The 18,239-nt window shown below is 36.7% G+C and overlaps 1 protein-coding gene across 12 annotated transcripts in view; it reads left to right on the top strand.

The window, feature by feature from the left end:
- ATRX (ATRX chromatin remodeler) overlaps positions 1-18,239 on the top strand; it is a 327,458-nt gene that overhangs the window by 174,552 nt on the left and 134,667 nt on the right. For all 12 annotated transcript variants that reach the window (XM_047843355.1, XM_047843349.1, XM_047843345.1 and 9 more), the window contains 2 exons: positions 6,761-6,863; positions 8,720-8,938. In XM_047843355.1, coding sequence (XP_047699311.1) covers positions 6,761-6,863; positions 8,720-8,938 — 322 coding nt within the window. The remainder of the gene's footprint in view (positions 1-6,760; positions 6,864-8,719; positions 8,939-18,239) is intronic.

Below are 18,239 nucleotides of genomic sequence, written 5' to 3'. Positions count from 1 at the left end.
CATGCTTTTCCGACATCTTGGCTCCTCCCCTGCCTCTGCTTTTCTTTTTAAAGATTGCTTTGGCTCTTTGAGGTCTTTTGTGGTTCCATACAAATTTTAGGATTGTTTAGTCTAGTTCTATGAAAAATACTGTTGGTATTTTTATAAGGATTGCATAAATATGTAGATAGCTTTGTGTGTAGTGTAGACATTTTAACAATATTTGTTCTTTCAACCCACGAGCATGGAATGTTTTTCCATTTCTTTGTGTCTTCTTCAATTTCTTTCATAAGTGTTTTATCATTTTCAGAGTACAGATACTTCACTTCTGTGGTTAGGTTTATTCCTAGGTATCTTATGGTTTTTGGTTCAGTTGGAAGTGGGATTGACTCCTTTATTTCTTTTTCTGCTTCTTCATTATTGGGGTATAGAAATGAAAGAGAGTTTTGCATATTGATTTTGAATTCTGCAACTTTACTGAATTTGTTATCATTTGTAACAATTTTTTGGTGGAGTCTTTTATGTTTTCTATATAGCATATCATGGCATCTGTAAGCAGTTAATGTTTGACTTCTTCCTTGCTGATATTGGAAGCCTTTTATTTTTGTTTGTTAGCTTATTGCTAAGGCTAAGACTTCCACTAGTATGTTAAATAACAGTGTGGAGAGACTTGACATCTCTTTCTTGTTCTTGACTGTACAGGAAAAGTTATCAGTTTTTTGCTATTGATTTTATTAACTTTGGGTTTTTCATACATGGCCTTTATGATGTTGATGTATGTTCCATATATATCTACTTTGTTGAGGTTTTTTATTAAGATTCAGTGCTGTGCTTCATCAAGTACTTACTGAGCATCTATTGAGGGGATTCAATGATTCTTAACCTTTCCTTTATAAATGTGGCGAATCATGTTGATTGATTTATGAATATTGAACCACCCTTGCAGCACAGGAATAAATCCCATTTGATTGTGTTGAATGATTTTTTTTTAATGTGCTGTTGGATTTTTTTTTACCACTTTTGTGTTGAGAACTTTTGCAGCCGTCTTTATCAGGGACATTTGCCTGCAGTTGTCTTTTTTAGTGGAGTCTTTTATCTAGTTTTGGAATCAGGGTAATGTTGGCCTTATAGAATGAATTTGGAAGTTTTCCTTCCATTTCTATTTTGTATTAGTTTGAGAAGAATAGGTATTAAATATTCTAATAAATGTTTATTTATTTTTGAGATTGAGAGAAAGCAGGGGAGGGGCAGAGAAAGGGAGACAGAGGATCCAAAGCGGGCTCTGTGCTGACAGCAGAAGCCTGATGCAGGGCTTGAACTCATACACTGTGAGATCTTGACCTAAGTGAAAGTCTGACACTTAACTGATTGAACCACCCAGGTGCCCCTTAACTCTTCTTTTAACGTTTGGTAAAATTCCCCTAGGAAGCCATCTGGCTCTGGAGTTTAGTTTGTTAGGAGGTTTGTTTGTTTTTTTTAATTTTTTTAATGTTTGTTTATTTGTGAGAGAAAGAGAGAGAGACAGACTGTGAGTGGGGGAGGAGCTGAGACAGAAGGAGACACAGAATCGAAGCAGCTCCAGGCTCTGAGCTGTCAGCACAGATCCAGACGTGGGACTGGAACTCACAAATCGTGAGATTATGACCTGATCTGAAGTTGTACGCTCAACCAACTGAGCCCCCCAGGCGCCCATTTTGGGAGGTTTTTGACTACCAATTTCAATTTCATTGCTGGTTATCAGTCTGTCGAAATTTTCTTTTTCTTCCAGTTTCAATTTTGTAGTTTATATGTTTTCTCGGAATTTATCCATTTCTTCCATATTTACCAATTTGTTTGCATAAAGGTTTTCATAATATTCTCTTATAGTTTGTATTTCTGTGGTATTTGTGGTTATCCCTCCTGTCTCATTTGTGATTTTATTTATTTGGGTCTTTCTCTTTTTTGATATGTCTGGCTAGGAGTTTATCAGTTTTATTAATTTTTTTCAAAGTACCTGCTCCTGGTTTCATTGATTTGTTTGTTCTTCTACTATTGATTTTGATTCTGTGTCATTTATTTTTCGTGTAATTTTTATTATTTCTCTTCTTCTGCTGCCTTTTGGCTATGTTTCTTGTTCTTTTTCTAGCTCCTTTACGTGTAAGGTTAGGTTTTGTCTTTGAGAATTCCTTGCTTCTTGCAGTAGGCTTGTCTTGGTATACACTTCCCCTCTTATGACTGGTTTTACTGTATCCCAAAGGTTTTGGATTGTCCTGCTTTCATTTTCATTTGTTTCCATGTATTTTTTAATTTTCTTTAATTTTCTAGTTGACTTAGTCATTCTTTAGAAGGATGTTCTTTAACCTCTTTGTATTTGTAGTCTTTCCAAATGTTTTCTTGTGGTTTACTTCAAGTTTTATCGTGTTGTGGTTAGAAAAGTTGCATGGTATGATCTCAATCTTTTTGTACTTCTTGGGGCCTTATTTGTGACCTAGTGTGTGATCTTTTCTGGAGTATGTCCCATGTGCTCTCAAAAAGGAGGTGTATTGTGTTGATTTAGCATAAAATGTTCTGCATGCATTTGTTAAATCCATCTGGTCCAGAGTGTCATTCAAAGCCATTGTTTCCTTGTTCATTTTCTGCTTAGGTGTTCTGTCCATCATTGTTAAGTGGAGTGTTTAAGTCCCCTACTATTATTGTATTATTATCAATAAGTTCCTTTATGTCTGTTATTGTTTTATATATTTGGGTGCTTTCATGTTGAGGGCATAAATATTTACAATTGTTAGATCTTTTTGGAGAGACCCCTTTATTATGATATAATAACCTTCTTCATCTCTTGTTAAAGTCTTTTGTTTAAAATCTAGTTTGTCTGATAAACATATAGTGACTCTGGCTTGCTTTTGACGTCCATTTACAAGATAAATATTTACCTATCCCCTAACTTTCAATGTGCAGGTGTCCATAGGTCTATCATGAGTTTCTTGTAGGCAGGTTATAGATCGGTCTTGTGTTTTTATCCATTTTGGTACATTATGTCTTTTGATTGGAGTATTTAGTCCTTTTATATTCAGCGTGATTATTGATAGATATGAATTTAGTGCCGTTTTATTACTTGTTTTGTCATTGTTTTTGGCTATTTTCTCTGTTCCTTTCTTGTCTTTGTCTCTTTTGGTCTTCCTTTCCCACTTGAAGAGTCCTTTGTAATATTTCTTGCAGGGTTGCTTTAGTTGTCATGAACTCATTTAGTTTTTATTTGTCTGGGACGTTCTTTATCTCTCATTTGATTCTGAATGCTGGCCTTGCTGGATGGAGTAGTCTTGTCTGCAGATTTTTCCCATTCAGCTTTGAATATATCATGCCACTCCTTTCTGGCTTGCCACGTTTCTATGAAGGGATTTACTACTACCTTATGCATCTTCCCTTGTAAGTTAGGGGCTTCTTTTGTCTTGCTGCTTTTATGATTTTTTTCTTTATTACTATATTTTGCGAATTATATGTCTTGGTGTTCTGCTTTTGTTGATTTTGATGGGAGTTCTCTGTACCTCTTGGATTTGTATGTCTGTTTCCTTCCCCAGATTATGAAAGTTTTCAGCTATTATTTTCTCAAATATACCTTTTACTCTCTTTAATCTCTCTTTTTGTGGGGCTCTCATGATACAAATATTATTACATTTGATGGTGTCACTGAGTTCCCTATGCCTGATGCCATGATGTATCATTCTTTCTCTCTTTTGTTCAGATTCATTATTTTCTGTAATTTTATCTTCTTCTTCCTCTTTTTTTTTTTTTTTTTTTTTTTTTTTTTTTTAGAGAGAGCATGCGAGTGGGGGATAGGGGCAGAGGTAGAGAGAATCTTAAGCAGGCTCCACACCCAGTGAAGAGCCTGACATGGAGCTCAATCCCATGACTCTGGGATCATGAACTGAGCTGAAATTAAGAGTCAGACACTCAACCAACTGAGTCACCCAGGCGACCCCCATAATTCTATCTTCTGTATCATTTGTTCATTTGTCTACTTCTTCCATGCTTGTGGTCATTACATCCAGTCTGTTTCAAATCTCAGTTATTTCTGTTTTAATTTTTGAATGATTGTTTTTAGCTCTTTTATTTCTATGGTAAATGTGTTTGTGATGTCTTCCATGTTTTTCTGAAGTCTAGGCAGTAACCTATGATTGTTGCTTTAAATTCTGCATTAGGCATATTATATCTGTTTTGATTAGATCTCTGGCTTTGATCTTTTCTTGTTCTTTCTTTTGGGATAAATTACTCTATGTAGACATTTTCTTTATGTCTTTATCTTTTTCTCTGTGTTGGAAAAGCCTGTTAGGTTTCCTGTTCCTGAGTAATGGCTTCATGAAAAAGAGGTCATATAATGTTTAGGACTCGGAACTTCAGGAAGTGTCTCTGCTTTATTCCTCAGTTTAGTCATCTGCAGAGGTTCTCCTTCCCTGCAGTGGGTAGTGTTGGGACCTTGGCCAGAATGTGGTGCGTTTTAAGTAGGTGTGCTGTTGTCTGCTATCTAAGAGAGACCTGATAGTATTTCCACTAGAACTAAAGCTTTTATTTATTTATTTATTTTTTTTTAATTTTTTTTTCAACGTTTATTTATTTTTGGGACAGAGAGAGACAGAGCATGAACGGGGGAGGGGCAGAGAGAGAGGGAGACACAGAATCGGAAACAGGCTCCAGGCTCTGAGCCATCAGCCCAGAGCCCGACGCGGGGCTCGAACTCACGGACCGCGAGATCGTGACCTGGCTGAAGTCGGACGCTTAACCGACTGCGCCACCCAGGCGCCCCTTTAGAACTAAAGCTTTGCAGAGCTCTGTGGTCAGTAGATGTGGTGCATGAATGGGTGTTTACTGGTCTTTTGGTCTCAGACACTTGTCTGAGAAAAGCAGTACCAGCAGAGCGCAAGGGGATAGGACTTGGTGTAAGCAGGTTAAGCAGCCAATGTTGGCGCCATGTTGTTTCCTGAAGTTGGTTTATACTGAGGGTCGGGAGGGAAATGGCACCCGCCAGTTGGAGTCCATGCTGGCTTGTCTGAGGGAACCCCTTCTAGAAGAGCAAATAATTTCCACTCGTGCATAGTAGGTGTTTTTCAGATCTCTGTTTTCACACTGTCTTTCCCCGGGTTGCTTGCCTGCCTGGAGCAGTGCAGTGCCCTTTCACCTCTATCACAGCCAGTCCTGCTACTTTAAACTCAAAACTTTCTTGAGGGAATGGTGCCCACTTGGTCTTTTTGCCTTATAAAGCAATGCCACCTCTCACAAATGCATTCTAAGAAGAGGGAACAGTGTCTCCCCATGCACAGATAGCACTGTTTGTGGAACAAACAGCAACAGGGTTGCTTGCCTGCCTTCTTTCCAGTAGTAGGACAGTGCACTCCAGTCTCTATTCTAGCCAAGCCCACCAACCTCTAATACTCCAGTCTTTGATTCCACTGGTTGCAAAAACTCATGAAAATCAGCTCCTCTCATTTTCCACCAGTGGCTTTGGGGGATGTGTTGTTCTTGTGTGTATCTCTGTGCAATCCAGTGTTTCTGCAGCACACACGGTCGGTCTCTCCCCCAAACCACACCTCAGAACTGCCTACTTTCTTCAGTGTGGCTTCTTCTCTCTTTCTAGTTGTGGCATTTGTTTTATCAGTTCTCAGGTCAATTTCTTAGGTATTCAGAATGATTTGATAGTTATTTACCTGTCTTTGAGGGACAGGGTAAGCCTAGGGTCCCTGTACTATGCTGCCATCTTAGCTCTCTCCTGTCATACATATTTTCAAAGTGTCTTATACAGGTCAGTTTTTTTCTCCCTATGACCCCCCCCCCCCAGCAGAATATGTCTATAGCCATTTTCTTACTTTTTCAACAATAAATTAGTGAGCAGTCTGTTAGCTAGAACATTATCTATCTATATGTCTGTCTGTTTTAAGGGGATTTTGATCCATTTTGAGTTAATTTTTATATATGATGTAAGATAGAGGTCCAAATTTATTCCTTTGCATGTAGATAACTACTAGTCTTAGTACCATTTATCTAAAATATGTTGTTTTACCTGTTGCATTGTCTTGACACCTTGTGGAAAATCAGTTCATCACAAATGTGATGTTTTATCTGGAGTCACATTTTTCTCTCATTGATATGTGTTTCTGTTATTTATGCCAGGAATGTACTGTCTTAAAATATGTAACTTTATACACCAATTTCTAAGCCCAAAGTACTTTTTTTTGCCAAAAGTTGTTACTATTTTCTTTTTTTGTTTGTAAGCTCATTTTAAGAAACCAGCATTTAGCTTTTATAATGTGCCTTTTTTTCTAAGAGATGATGAATATTTTTTGTTTGTATGTTGGCTATTTATATTTCTAAAGGCATCATCCATCTTATGACTCATGCCAAACCTCTCCTCTGAATAACTTAAAATGTTAATTATTGGATTTGAAATAAGGGTTATCCTTTTTGAACCTAGTGAAGAGTTTTTGCTTTTTGTTTTTGTTGTCTTTTTTAGGAATGTACACAAAGGAAAATCAGTTTTAAAATAGTATCTAATTAGGGGTACCTGGGTGGCTCAATCAGTTAAATGTCCGACTCTTGATTTTGGCTCAGGTCATGATCTCGTGGTTGTGAGATTGAGCCCTGGGTTGGGGTCTGCACTGGGCACGTAGTCTGCTTAAGATGATCTGCCTTTCCCTCTGCTCCTTTCCAACTCAAGCACACTCTCTCTCTCAAAAAAATTAAAAAGTAAAATAGTATATAATTAATTTAAGGAAATTCCTGAAATATTTAATTTTTCATTTTAAATGTTCTTTAGGTCTGCAAAGAAAGCAGAGTTGGAAGAAAATCAGCGGAGTTATAAACAGAAAAAGAAAAGGCGACGCATTAAGGTTCAAGAAGACTCATCCAGTGAAAACAAGGTAATGACATTTATTCTGTGCTTGAATCATAACTGGCACCATAGACTATAGTAAATATGTTACTACCTCTTTGTATTCCATTCATTAATTTAATTTTTATGGTTTATTTATATTTTAATACTTTTGTGGAAAGATTGACTTATTGATATAAATATGCAGTAATATTAATAATATTTGCAGTAATATAATAATACATAAATAGCAGTAATGTTGATATATTATCAATTTTTTTTGTTCCTTAACTAAATTTGATGGAAATTTTAAGTTGTTCTTAGTTATTTTACATTCTTGGAGCTATAGAGTTGATGAGAAGTGTTCTGTTTTCTGAAGACATAAAACATTTTATCCTGAATAATGACTCATGTGTGAGTAAACTTCTTCTAGCAATGATGTTAGCCAATTGAAATTTCTTACATGTAATCAGGATTATGTAAGTACAAGTTCTCTGTAATATGTTTCATTCTGTCAACACTAGGCTCCCAGATGGGGGCGGGTTTATTTTATTTTATTTTATTTTATTTTATTTTATTTTGTTTTTTTTTATTTTTTTCAACGTTTTTATTTATTTTTGGGACAGAGAGAGACAGAGCATGAACGGGGGAGGGGCAGAGAGAGAGGGAGACACAGAATCGGAAACAGGCTCCAGGCTCTGAGCCATCAGCCTCGAGCCTGACGCAGGGCGAACTCACGGACCGCGAGATCGTGACCTGGCTGAAGTCGGACGCTTAACCGACTGCGCCCCCCAGGCGCCCCTCATTTCTTTTTAAATGAAACTTTTAACCATTTCTAAGTGTACATTTCAGTGGTCTTAATTACATTCACAACTGATAACTCTGTAATTAGCCTCTGGTAACTTCTTCTAGTTTCTGTGTTTGTGAATTTGTCCATTTTATATACTTCATATAAGTGAAATCATACAATATTTGTCTTTTTGTGTCTGGCTTATTTCACTGACAATGTTTTCAAGGCACGTCCGTGTTGTAGCATGTATCAGAATTTCCTTTCTTTTTAAGGCTAAATAATATTCTCTATATGTATATATCACGTTTTGTTTATCCATTCATTTGTTGATGAACATTTGGGTTGTTTCCATCTTTGGGTATTTTGAGTAATGTCATAAATGTGGGCATAGAAATATTTGAGTACCTGCTTTTAATTTTGGTTATAATCTGAGGTATGGAATTGCTGGGTCATGTGGTAATTCTATATTTAACTTTTTGAGGCACCATCACACTGTTTACCCTGTGTACTAGGCTTCCAATTTTTCTACATCTTCACCAACACTTCTTATTTTTTATTTTAAAAATAGTCATCCTGATGGGTGCAAGATAGTATCTTATTTGTGGTTTTGATTGATTTATTTATTAAAAAATGTTTTAATGTTTCTTTTGAGAGGGAAAGAGAGAGAGCGAGCAGGGGAGGGGCATAGAGAGACGGAGACAGAATCTGAAGCAGACTCCAGGCCCTGAGCTGTCATGTCAGCACAGAGCCCAACACAGGGCTCAAACTCACAAGCTGTGAGATCCAGACCTGAGATGAAGTCTAACACTTAACAAACTGAGCCATCCAGCCACCCCCGTGGTTTTGATTTAAATTTCCCTAATTATAAGTAATATTGAACATCTTTTCACAGGATTATTGGATATTTCTGTATCTTTGGAGAAATATCTGTTCCAGTCCTTTACCTCCTTTTCTGGGTTGTTTTCAATTAATGCTCTTCCTTTTTGCAAAGTATAATTTTAAAGCTCTTCAGTATGTTTTGTTTTTCTTTTTCTTGTTAAATTAATTATTGGAATGTGAAATGGATAAATTAGACAATTTTGTGGTATTTATCTCTCATCGTTTAAATTCCATAGAGTAATTCTGAAGAAGATAAAGATGAAGAGGAAGAGGAAGAGGAAGAAGAAGAAGATGAAAATGATGATTCCAAGTCTCCTGGAAAAGGCAGAAAGAAAATTCGAAAGATTCTTAAAGATGATAAGCTAAGAACTGAAACACAAAATGCTCTTAAGGAAGAGGAAGAGAGGCGAAAACGTATTGCTGAGAGGGAACGTGAACGAGAAAAATTGAGAGAGGTAAGCCAGTTTTTATTTATGATTTCAAAAAATATGACTCATGTATGTATATATATACATATATATCTCAGTATTTTTTCATGTATGTATATATATACATATATATCTCTGTATTTTAAGAACATAATGTTGTAATCACTACAGATTTTTAGTTATGGTTGCTTTTCCCTATTAGTATTTTATGCAAATTAAGATCCTCATTAGGCCATATTAATATAATTAGGTACATGGAAAGATTTGAAATTCTTGAATGATCACCAAAGTGATTGTGTTTTATATGAAGTCGAAAAATGTTTAAAGATTATTGCTCAAATTCATAAAGTATTTTAAATTTTTAAATAAACTTTTTTTTTTTTTTTTAATTTTTTTTTTCAACGTTTATTTATTTTTGGGACAGAGAGAGACAGAGCATGAACGGGGGAGGGGCAGAGAGAGAGGGAGACACAGAATTGGAAACAGGCTCCAGGCTCTGAGCCATCAGCCCAGAGCCTGACGCAGGGCTCGAACTCATAGACCGTGAGATCGTGACCTGGCTGAAGTCGGACGCTTAACCGACTGCGCCACCCAGGCGCCCCTAAATAAACTTTTTTTTGATTATAAGTTTTCAAGCAGATATACAGGCAAAGGGAATAGTATTATAAATCTTCATGTACCAACAACAGTTACCAACTTCAGCAGTTACAACACATGGCCAGTCTTGTTTCATCTATTCTCTTATCTTCATATTATTTTGGAGACGTCTCAGAAATCATATCATTCTGTCTATATATATATCAGAGTATATTGTCAAAAGATAAGTACTGTTTAGACATTATTATGGTACCCTTTTTGTGCTTAAAATTTGACTTTCCATAGTATCATCAAATACCTAGTTAACATTCCACATTTCTTCATTTCCCTCACAAACATATTAGTGTTTTTTAAAAATTGTTGCTATGTATCAGGATCTTAAGAATGCCTTACTACATGTTATGTTGCATTTAAATGTTATACCTTGTAAGTCTATTTTAAATCTGAAAATTTTCCTTTTTCTCTTTCCATTTTTTTTCTTTCTTGGAGTACATTTGTTGAAAAAGCTAGATTATTCATGTAGAATTTCCTATATTCTGAGCTTTTCTTGTTGCATTTCTGTGGTGTATTTTCACTGGCTCCCGTATGCTCTATAAACTGTTGGATGTAGAGGTCTGATCAGTTTTAGATTCAGTTATTTTTTTGGCAAAAATACTCATGGATGGTAATATACACCTCTTCTTGCATCTCACTTTTCGGTACTTCTAAGTGTTATCTCTTTTTGTGATGTTACTTAAATTGTATTTTAAAAATTTAAACAATAATCATTAGGTAAATGGACATTAATATTCTATATTATTATTTTCTTCTGATCCCTATCAGTATATATACAGGTGTTTCACATAACTGCAGTCACTATATGCGGTATATGCTGTATTTTCCTCTCCTGTTTATTTCATATAATTTAAATGTATATAAACATGTTCCATGTACTTTTAATTGGTTTGTAATGTTTCTTTTCTAATTAACGTTTTATTAAATTCAATAAATGTGCTTTTTAAAAATCAAATATTATCATAAGGCTACATTGAAAAAAAAAGTCTTCTGTTCTACTCAGACTCTACTCAAAGGTAATGACTCAGTTCTTCTAGACGTTCTTTGCTCTTACCTATATGATTCTGTTTAATATGCTTATAATGCTGTTTTCTTTATTTCTCAGTTTTAGACATTACCATTATTATATGATAACTGCAGATTTAGTTTTCATATACTGCCTGCCAAACACAGAATTCCCTCCTCCCATTCCCTCAGTATGGTTATGCCACAGTTCTGATGAAATCGTTAGTCAGTGTTTGCATGACTATAATGGTAAATATTCACAGCAGGGCTACGTAGTGTTTATTGCATGTATATCTCATACACACACATATACATGTGTATATACATATTGTGTATAATGATTACATTCCTTTTTACATTTTCTAAATTTCTTTAAAAATTTTTTTAAAAATGTTTATTTATTTTGAGAGACAGAGCATGAGTCAGGGAGGGTCAGAGAGAGAGGGAGAGAGAGAATCCCAAGCAGTCTCTGTGCTGTCCATACAGAGCCAGACGCAGGGCTTGAACCCACAAACTGTGAGATCATGACCTGAGCTGAAATCAAGAGTCCATGCTGAACGGACTGAGACACCCAGGCGCCCCATTCAAAAAAATTTTTTAATGATTATTTTTTAGAGAGCATGCATACGCGTGAGCGAGCATGAGAGGGGGAGGGGCAGAGAGAGAGAGGGAGACACAGAATCTGAAGCAGGCTTCAGGCTCTGAGCTGTCAGCACAGACCCTGACGTGGGACTCTAACTCACAGACCATGAGATCATGACCTGAGCAAAAGTCAGATGCTTAACCAACCGAGCCACCCAGGAACCCCTCTAATTTTTTTTTATTGTTTATTCATTTTTGAGAGAGAGACACAGAGAGAGAGAGAGAGAGAGAGAGTGAGAATATGAGTGGGGGGAGGGGCAGAAAGAGAGGGAGACAAAGAATCTGAAGCAGAATTCAGGCTTTGAGCTGTCAGCACAGAGCCTCACAAGGGGCTCTAATTCATGCACCACCAGATCATGACCTGAGCCAAAGTCAGACGCTTAACCAACAGGGCCACCCAGCATTTTCTGGAGTTAATTTTCTAGAGTTAATGCTGGATGCCCATAGCATTTTCTATAGTTAATAATGTTTTAGATTATTTTTTCTTATTTTCTGCATACATATGACTAATTCATTTCCTATGTTTTTAGTAAAACCCTAAAATCCCTCAATAATTTTAAAACAAACACATCAGGTGATTGATCAGTTTATTTCTTTTTTCTTTGAAATGATACTGCTGGAGCCTTGTTTTCTCATTCTAATCTTGTCTGTTTCATCTATTTTCACTGTTCTGGGAATTCCCACACCTATCTCTTGTTTTAGATCTCTTGTTTCCTAGATACTTATTTTCCCATGCACCTTGCTTCCCAGAATTTTTGAAGTGGGTAGATACCTTACTTTAATAATGGACTAATTTGGTAATCTGGTAGGTTTGACTGTTCTTATTTACCTGTATTTTTTTTAAGGGGGGATAGATACATGTCCCTCTTTTATTTTTAATGTTTATTTTTGAGAGACAGAGAGAGACAGAGCACAAGTGGGAGAGGGACACAGAGAGGGAGACACAGAATCCAAAGCAGGCTCCAGGCTCTGAGCTGTGAGCTCAGAGCCAGATGCAGGGCTCAAATCCACGAACTGCGAGATCATGACCTGAGCTGAAGTCGAATGCTTAGCCAATGGACTCACCCAGGAGCCACCTTACCTGTATTTTTTTAAATGTTTATTCTTGAGAGAGAGAGAGAGAGAGAGAGAGAGAGAGGGAGAGAGAGAGATTGATTGAGCAGAAGCCCTCTCGAGTGGGGGAGGGGCAGGTAGAGAGGGGGGCACGGAGTCTGAAGCAGGCTCCAGGCTCTGAGCTGTCAGCACAGAGCTGGATGCAGGGCTCAAACCCACAAACCATGAGATCATGACCCGAGCCAAAGTCAGAGGCTTAGCCAGCTGGGCCACCAGGTGCCCTGACCGTTACTTGTTTAGAGTTTCAACCAATTTTCCTTTCACTCCACACCTCTTTCAAACTATTGTGTTTAACTGATACCTCCTTGTCTTGTACTTCTGAGGAATAATATGAAATATGTGATTCTTGTTGGTTTTTTTCTCTATAGGTACTTAAGTTTCGGCCTTTTTCCTTAAACTTTAAAAAAAAATATTTGTTTCTTTTTGAAGGAGAGAGAGACAGAGTGCAAGTGGGGCAAGGGTCGGAGAAAGAGGGAGACAGAATCCAAAGCAGACTTCGGGCTCTGAGCTGTCAGAAGGTTTAGCCATTCTGAAGGGGTTTTTTTGTTTTTTTTTTTTATCTTGATGAGGTCCCAGTAGTTCATTTTTGCTTTTAATTCCCTTACCTCTGGAGACATGTTAAGTAAGAAATTGCTGTGGCCTAGTTCAAAGAGGTTGTTGCCTGTTTTCTTCTGTAGGATTTTGATGCCTTCTTGTCTCACATTTAGGTAATTCACCCATTTTGAACTTCTTTTTGTGTATGGTTTAAGAAAGTGGTCCCGTGTCATTCTTCATATCGCTGTCCAGTTGTCCCAGTACCACTTGCTTTGTCAAAGATTAGTTGTCCATATATTTGTGGGTCTGTTTCTGGGTTCTCTATTCTGTTCCATTGATCTGTATGTTTTATGCCAGCGCATACTGCTTGATGATTACAGCTTTGTAATGCCCCTTGAACTTCGGAATTGTAATGCCTCTAGCTTTGGTTTTCCTTTTAAAGAATATTTTGGCTGTTTGGGATCTTTTCTGGTTCCATACAAATTTTAGGATTGTTTGTTCTAGCTCTGTGAAAAATGCTGGTGTTATTTTGAATGTGTAAATTGCTTTGGGTAGTATCAACATTTTAACAATATTCTACCAATCTATGAGTATGGTATGTTTTTCCATTTCTTTGTGTCTTCTTCAGTTTCCTTCATAAGCTTTGTATAATTTTCTTTTTTTTTTTTAAACTTTTTTTTCAACGTTTATTTATTTTTCGGACAGAGAGAGACAGAGCATGAACGGGGGGAAGGGCAGAGAGAGAGGGAGACACAGAATCGGAAACAGGCTCCAGGCTCCGAGCCATCAGCCCAGAGCCTGACGCGGGGCTCGAACTCACGGACCGCGAGATCGTGACCTGGCTGAAGTCGGATGCTTAACCGACTGCGCCACCCAGGCGCCCCAGCTTTGTATAATTTTCAGCATACCTCTGTGTTAGGTTTATTCCTAGGTATTTTATGGTTTTTGGTGCAGTTGTAAATGGGATTGATTCCTTGAGATCTCTTTCTGCTGCTTCATTATTGGTGTATAGAAATGCAGCTGATTTCTTTTTTTTAGTATTTATTTATTTTGTGTGTGAGAGAGAGGGGGGCGGAGAGAGAGAATCCCAAGCAGGCTCCATGCTGTCAGCACAGAGCTGGACGTGTGACTTGATCTCATGAACTGCGAGATTATGACCTCAGCTGAAATCAGGAACCGGAAGCTTAACCGACTGAGCCACTCAGGCCCTGCAACTGATTTCTGTACGTTGATTTTTATATCCCATGACTTTGCTGAATTCATGTATCCATTCTGGCAGTTTTTTGGTGGAATCTTTCTGGCTTTCCATGTAGGATATCATGTCATCTTGAAAAGTGAAAGTTTAACTTCTTCCTTGCCAATTTGGATGCCTTTTATTTCTTTTTGTTGTCTGATTGCTGAGGCTAGGGCTTTTATTACTATGTTGAATAATAGTGGTAAGAGTGGACATCCCTGTCGTGTTGTTGATCTAAGGGGAAAAGCTCTCCCTTTTTCCCCACTGAGGATGATATTAGCTGTGGGCCTTTAATATATATGGCTTTTATGAACTTGAGGTATATTCCTTAGATCTCTACTTTCTTGAGGGTTTTTATCAAGAAACGATGCTGTATTTTGTCAAATGCTTTTTCTGCATCTATTGAGATGATCACGTGGTTCTTATTCCTTCTTTCATTAATGTGATATATCACATTGATTGATTTGCAGATATTGTGCCACCCATACAGCCCAAGAATAAATCCCTCTTGATCATGGCAAGTAATTCTTTTGACGTGTTGTTGAATTTGATTTGGTAGTATCTTATTGAGAATTTTTACATCCAGGTTCATTAATTGTCTTGTAATTCTCCATTTTACTGGGGTCTTTGTCTGGTTTTTTGAATCAAGGTAATGCTGGCTTCATAGAATGAGTTTGGAAACTTCCCTTCCATTTCTATTTTTTGGAACAGTTTGAGGAGAATAATTATTAACTCATCTTTAAATGTCTGTGGAATTCCCTTGGGAGGCCATCTGGCCCAAGACTTATTTATTTGGAGGTTTCTTATTACTAATTCAATTTCATTGCTGGTTATGAGCCTGTTCAAAATTTCTATTTCTTCCTCTTTGAGTTTTTGTAGTGTGTGAGTTTCTAGGAATTTGTTCATTTCCAGATTGTCCTGTTCGTTGGCATATAATTTTTCATAGTATTCTCTAATAATTGCTTGCATATCTATCTGTTGTGTTGGTTGTGATCTCCCTTCTTTCATTCATGATTTTATCTATGGTCCTCTCTCCTTTCTTTTTGAGAAATCTGGCTAGGGGTTTATCAGTTTTGTTTATTCCTTCAAATAACCAGCTCTTAGTTGGTTTTTTTCCCCAGCTCTTAGTTTTATTGTTGTTTCCTACTGTTTTTTTTTTTTTTAATTCTATTTCATTTATTTTTGCTCTGTTCTTTATTATTTCCTTTTTGTTGGCTTTGGGCTTTATTTGCTGCTCCTTTTCTTGCTCCTTTAGGTATAAGTTTAGGTTGTGTGTTTGAGACCTTTATTGCTACTTGAGATAGGCATGAATTACAATGTACTTTCCTCTTAGGATTGCCTTTGCCACATGCCAAAAGGTTTGGACTGTTGTGTTTTCATTTTCATTTGCTTCTCTGTATTTTTTAATTTCTCCTTTAATTTCCATTTATTCTTTAGTAGGATGTTCTTTAACCTCCATGTATATGAGGGCTTTCCACATATTTTCTTGTGGTTGATTTACAGTTTCATGGCTTTGTGGTCTGAAAATAGACAGCATATGATCTTGATCTTTTTGTATCTGTTGAAGGCTGATTTGTGATCCAGTATGTGATCTCTTTTGGAGAATGTTCCATGTGTACTCACGAAGACTGTGTATTCTGCTTTTTAATATCTGTTAAGTCCATCTGGTCCTTCAGAGCCGTTGTTCCTTGTTGATTTTCTGACCATATGATCTGTCTGTTGCTGTAAGGTGAGGTATTAAAGTCTCCTACAATAATGGTATTATTACCAATGAGTTTCTTTGTTTGTGATTAATTGATTTATATATCTGAGTGCTTCCAACTTGAGGGCATAAATATTTATAATTGTTAGATCTTCTTGATTAGTAGATCCCTAAATTATTATATAATGCCCTTCTTCATCTCTGGTTACAGTCTTTCTTTTAAAATCTAGTTTGTCTGATATAAGTATGGATACTCTGGCTTTCATTTCACCTCCATTAGCATAATAGATGGTTCTCTATCTCCTCACTTTCAATCTGCAGGTGTCCTCAGGTCTAAAATTAGTCTCTTGTAAAGTCTCTTGCAGCATATAGATGGATCTTGGGCTTTTAACCATTCTGATACCTAACGTCTTTTGATTGGGCATTTAGCCCATTTACATTCAGAGTGATTTTTGAAAGATATGTATTTAGTGCCATTGTGTCATGTGTAGATTTCATGTTTCTTGTGATGTTCTTTGGTCCTTTGTAGTCTTTGCTGCTTTGTACTCAGAGATTCTACCTTAGAATTACTTGCAGGGCTGGTTTAGTGGTCACGAACTCCTTTAACTTTTGTTTGGGCATGTTTATCTCTCTTTTTATTCTGAATGACAGACTTGCTAGATAAAGGATTCTTTGGTGTGTATTTTTCATATTCAGCACATTGAATGTTTCCTGCCACTCTCTTCTGGCCTGCCAAGTTTCGGTGGACAGGTCTGCTACTACCCTTATGTGTCTACCCTTGTAGGTTAAGGCCTGTATGTCCAAAACTGCTTTCAGAATTTTCTTTTTCTTTATATTTTGCAAGTTTCTCTATGATATGTTGTGGTGTTGACCCATTTTTGTTGATTTTCAAGGGAGTTCTCTGTACCTTTTGGATTTGGATGCCTGTTTCCTTCCCCAGATTAGAGAAGTTCTCAGCTATAATTTATTCAAATAAACCTTCTGCCCTTTTCTCTCGCTCTTCTTCTGGGACTCATATGGTATTGATATTGTTTCGTTTCATGAAATCACTTAGTTCTCTAATTCTCCCCTCGTGATCTAGTAATTTCCTTTCCCTTTTTTTTCATCTTTATTATTTTCCGTAATTGTGTCTTCTATTTCACCTGTTCTCTCCTCTGCTTCTTCAGTCCTCGCTGTCACTGTGTCTAGTTTAGTTTGCATCTCAACTATAGCATATTTTAATTCATTCTATTTTTAGGTCTTTGATCTCTGCAGCAAGGGTTTCTCTGGTATCTCCTATGCTTTATTTAAGCCCAGCTATTAGTCTTATGACTTTGGTCTAAATTCTTATTCACATATATTATTTGTATCTGTTTTGAGCAAGTTTCTAGCTGTGATTTCTTCTTCACCTTTTTTTCAGAGAAAATTCCTCCATTGTCATTTGGACTAAGTTTGTCTTTTGCGTGTTTTAAAAGCTTTTTATTTCCTGCATCCGAGAGTACTGCTATTTTATTTATTTTAATTTTTTAAATGTTTTTATGTGTATTTATTTGAGTATAGTTGACACAGTCTTACATTAGTTTCAGGTGTACAATATAATGATTCAACAAGTTTGTTATGCTATGTTCAGTATCACTAATCCTCTGGGAAATGCAAATCACAACCACGATGTCACCTTATCCATGTAAGAATGGCCAGAATCAAGAAGAGAAGAAACGACAAATGTTGACAAGGATGTGGAGAAAAATGAACCCTCTTGCCCTATTGGTGGGAATGTAAATTAGTATAGCTATTTGGGAAAACAGCATGGAAGTTCATCAAAAAATTGAAAATAGAACTACCCTTTGATACAGGAATCACACTACTGGGCATTTACCCCCCAAATACAAAAGCACTAATATGGAGGGATACATGCACCCCTCTGTTTATTGCAGCACTATTTATAGTAGCCAAACTATGGAAGCAGCCCATGTCCATCGATAGATGAATGGATAGAGAAAACTGGTGTGTATATTCCACACAGTGGAATATTATTCAGCCATAAAAAAGAATGAAATCTTGCCATCTGCAACAACATGGCTAGAGCTAGAGAATATAATGCTCAGCGAAATCAGTCAGGTAGAGAAAGACAAATTCTGTATGATCTTACTCATATGAAGAACTTAAGGAACAAAACAAATAAACAAAGGAAAAAAAGAGAGAGAGAGACAAACCTAGAAACAGACTCTTAAGTATAGAGAACAAACTAATGGTTACCAGAGGGGAGATGGGTGGGGTTATTGGGACAGGGATTAAAGATTACACTATAAAGACAATGAAAAAAATAAACAGACAAAAAATTATCTCCTCCTACATTCAAGATGAAGTTTGAATAATCCCCAATCCCTAAGATAGCACTTAATAATAAAAATATTATCCAAACCACTAATGAACATATGGTTCCAAAGTCTTAATTAGAGCCTTGTGCA

Source organism: Prionailurus viverrinus, chromosome X, assembly GCF_022837055.1.
Source record: "Prionailurus viverrinus isolate Anna chromosome X, UM_Priviv_1.0, whole genome shotgun sequence".
In the NCBI taxonomy this organism is placed as follows: domain Eukaryota; kingdom Metazoa; phylum Chordata; class Mammalia; order Carnivora; family Felidae; genus Prionailurus; species Prionailurus viverrinus.
Note: the sequence above shows the minus strand (reverse complement) of the source record. Positions and strands in the feature narration are given on the sequence as shown.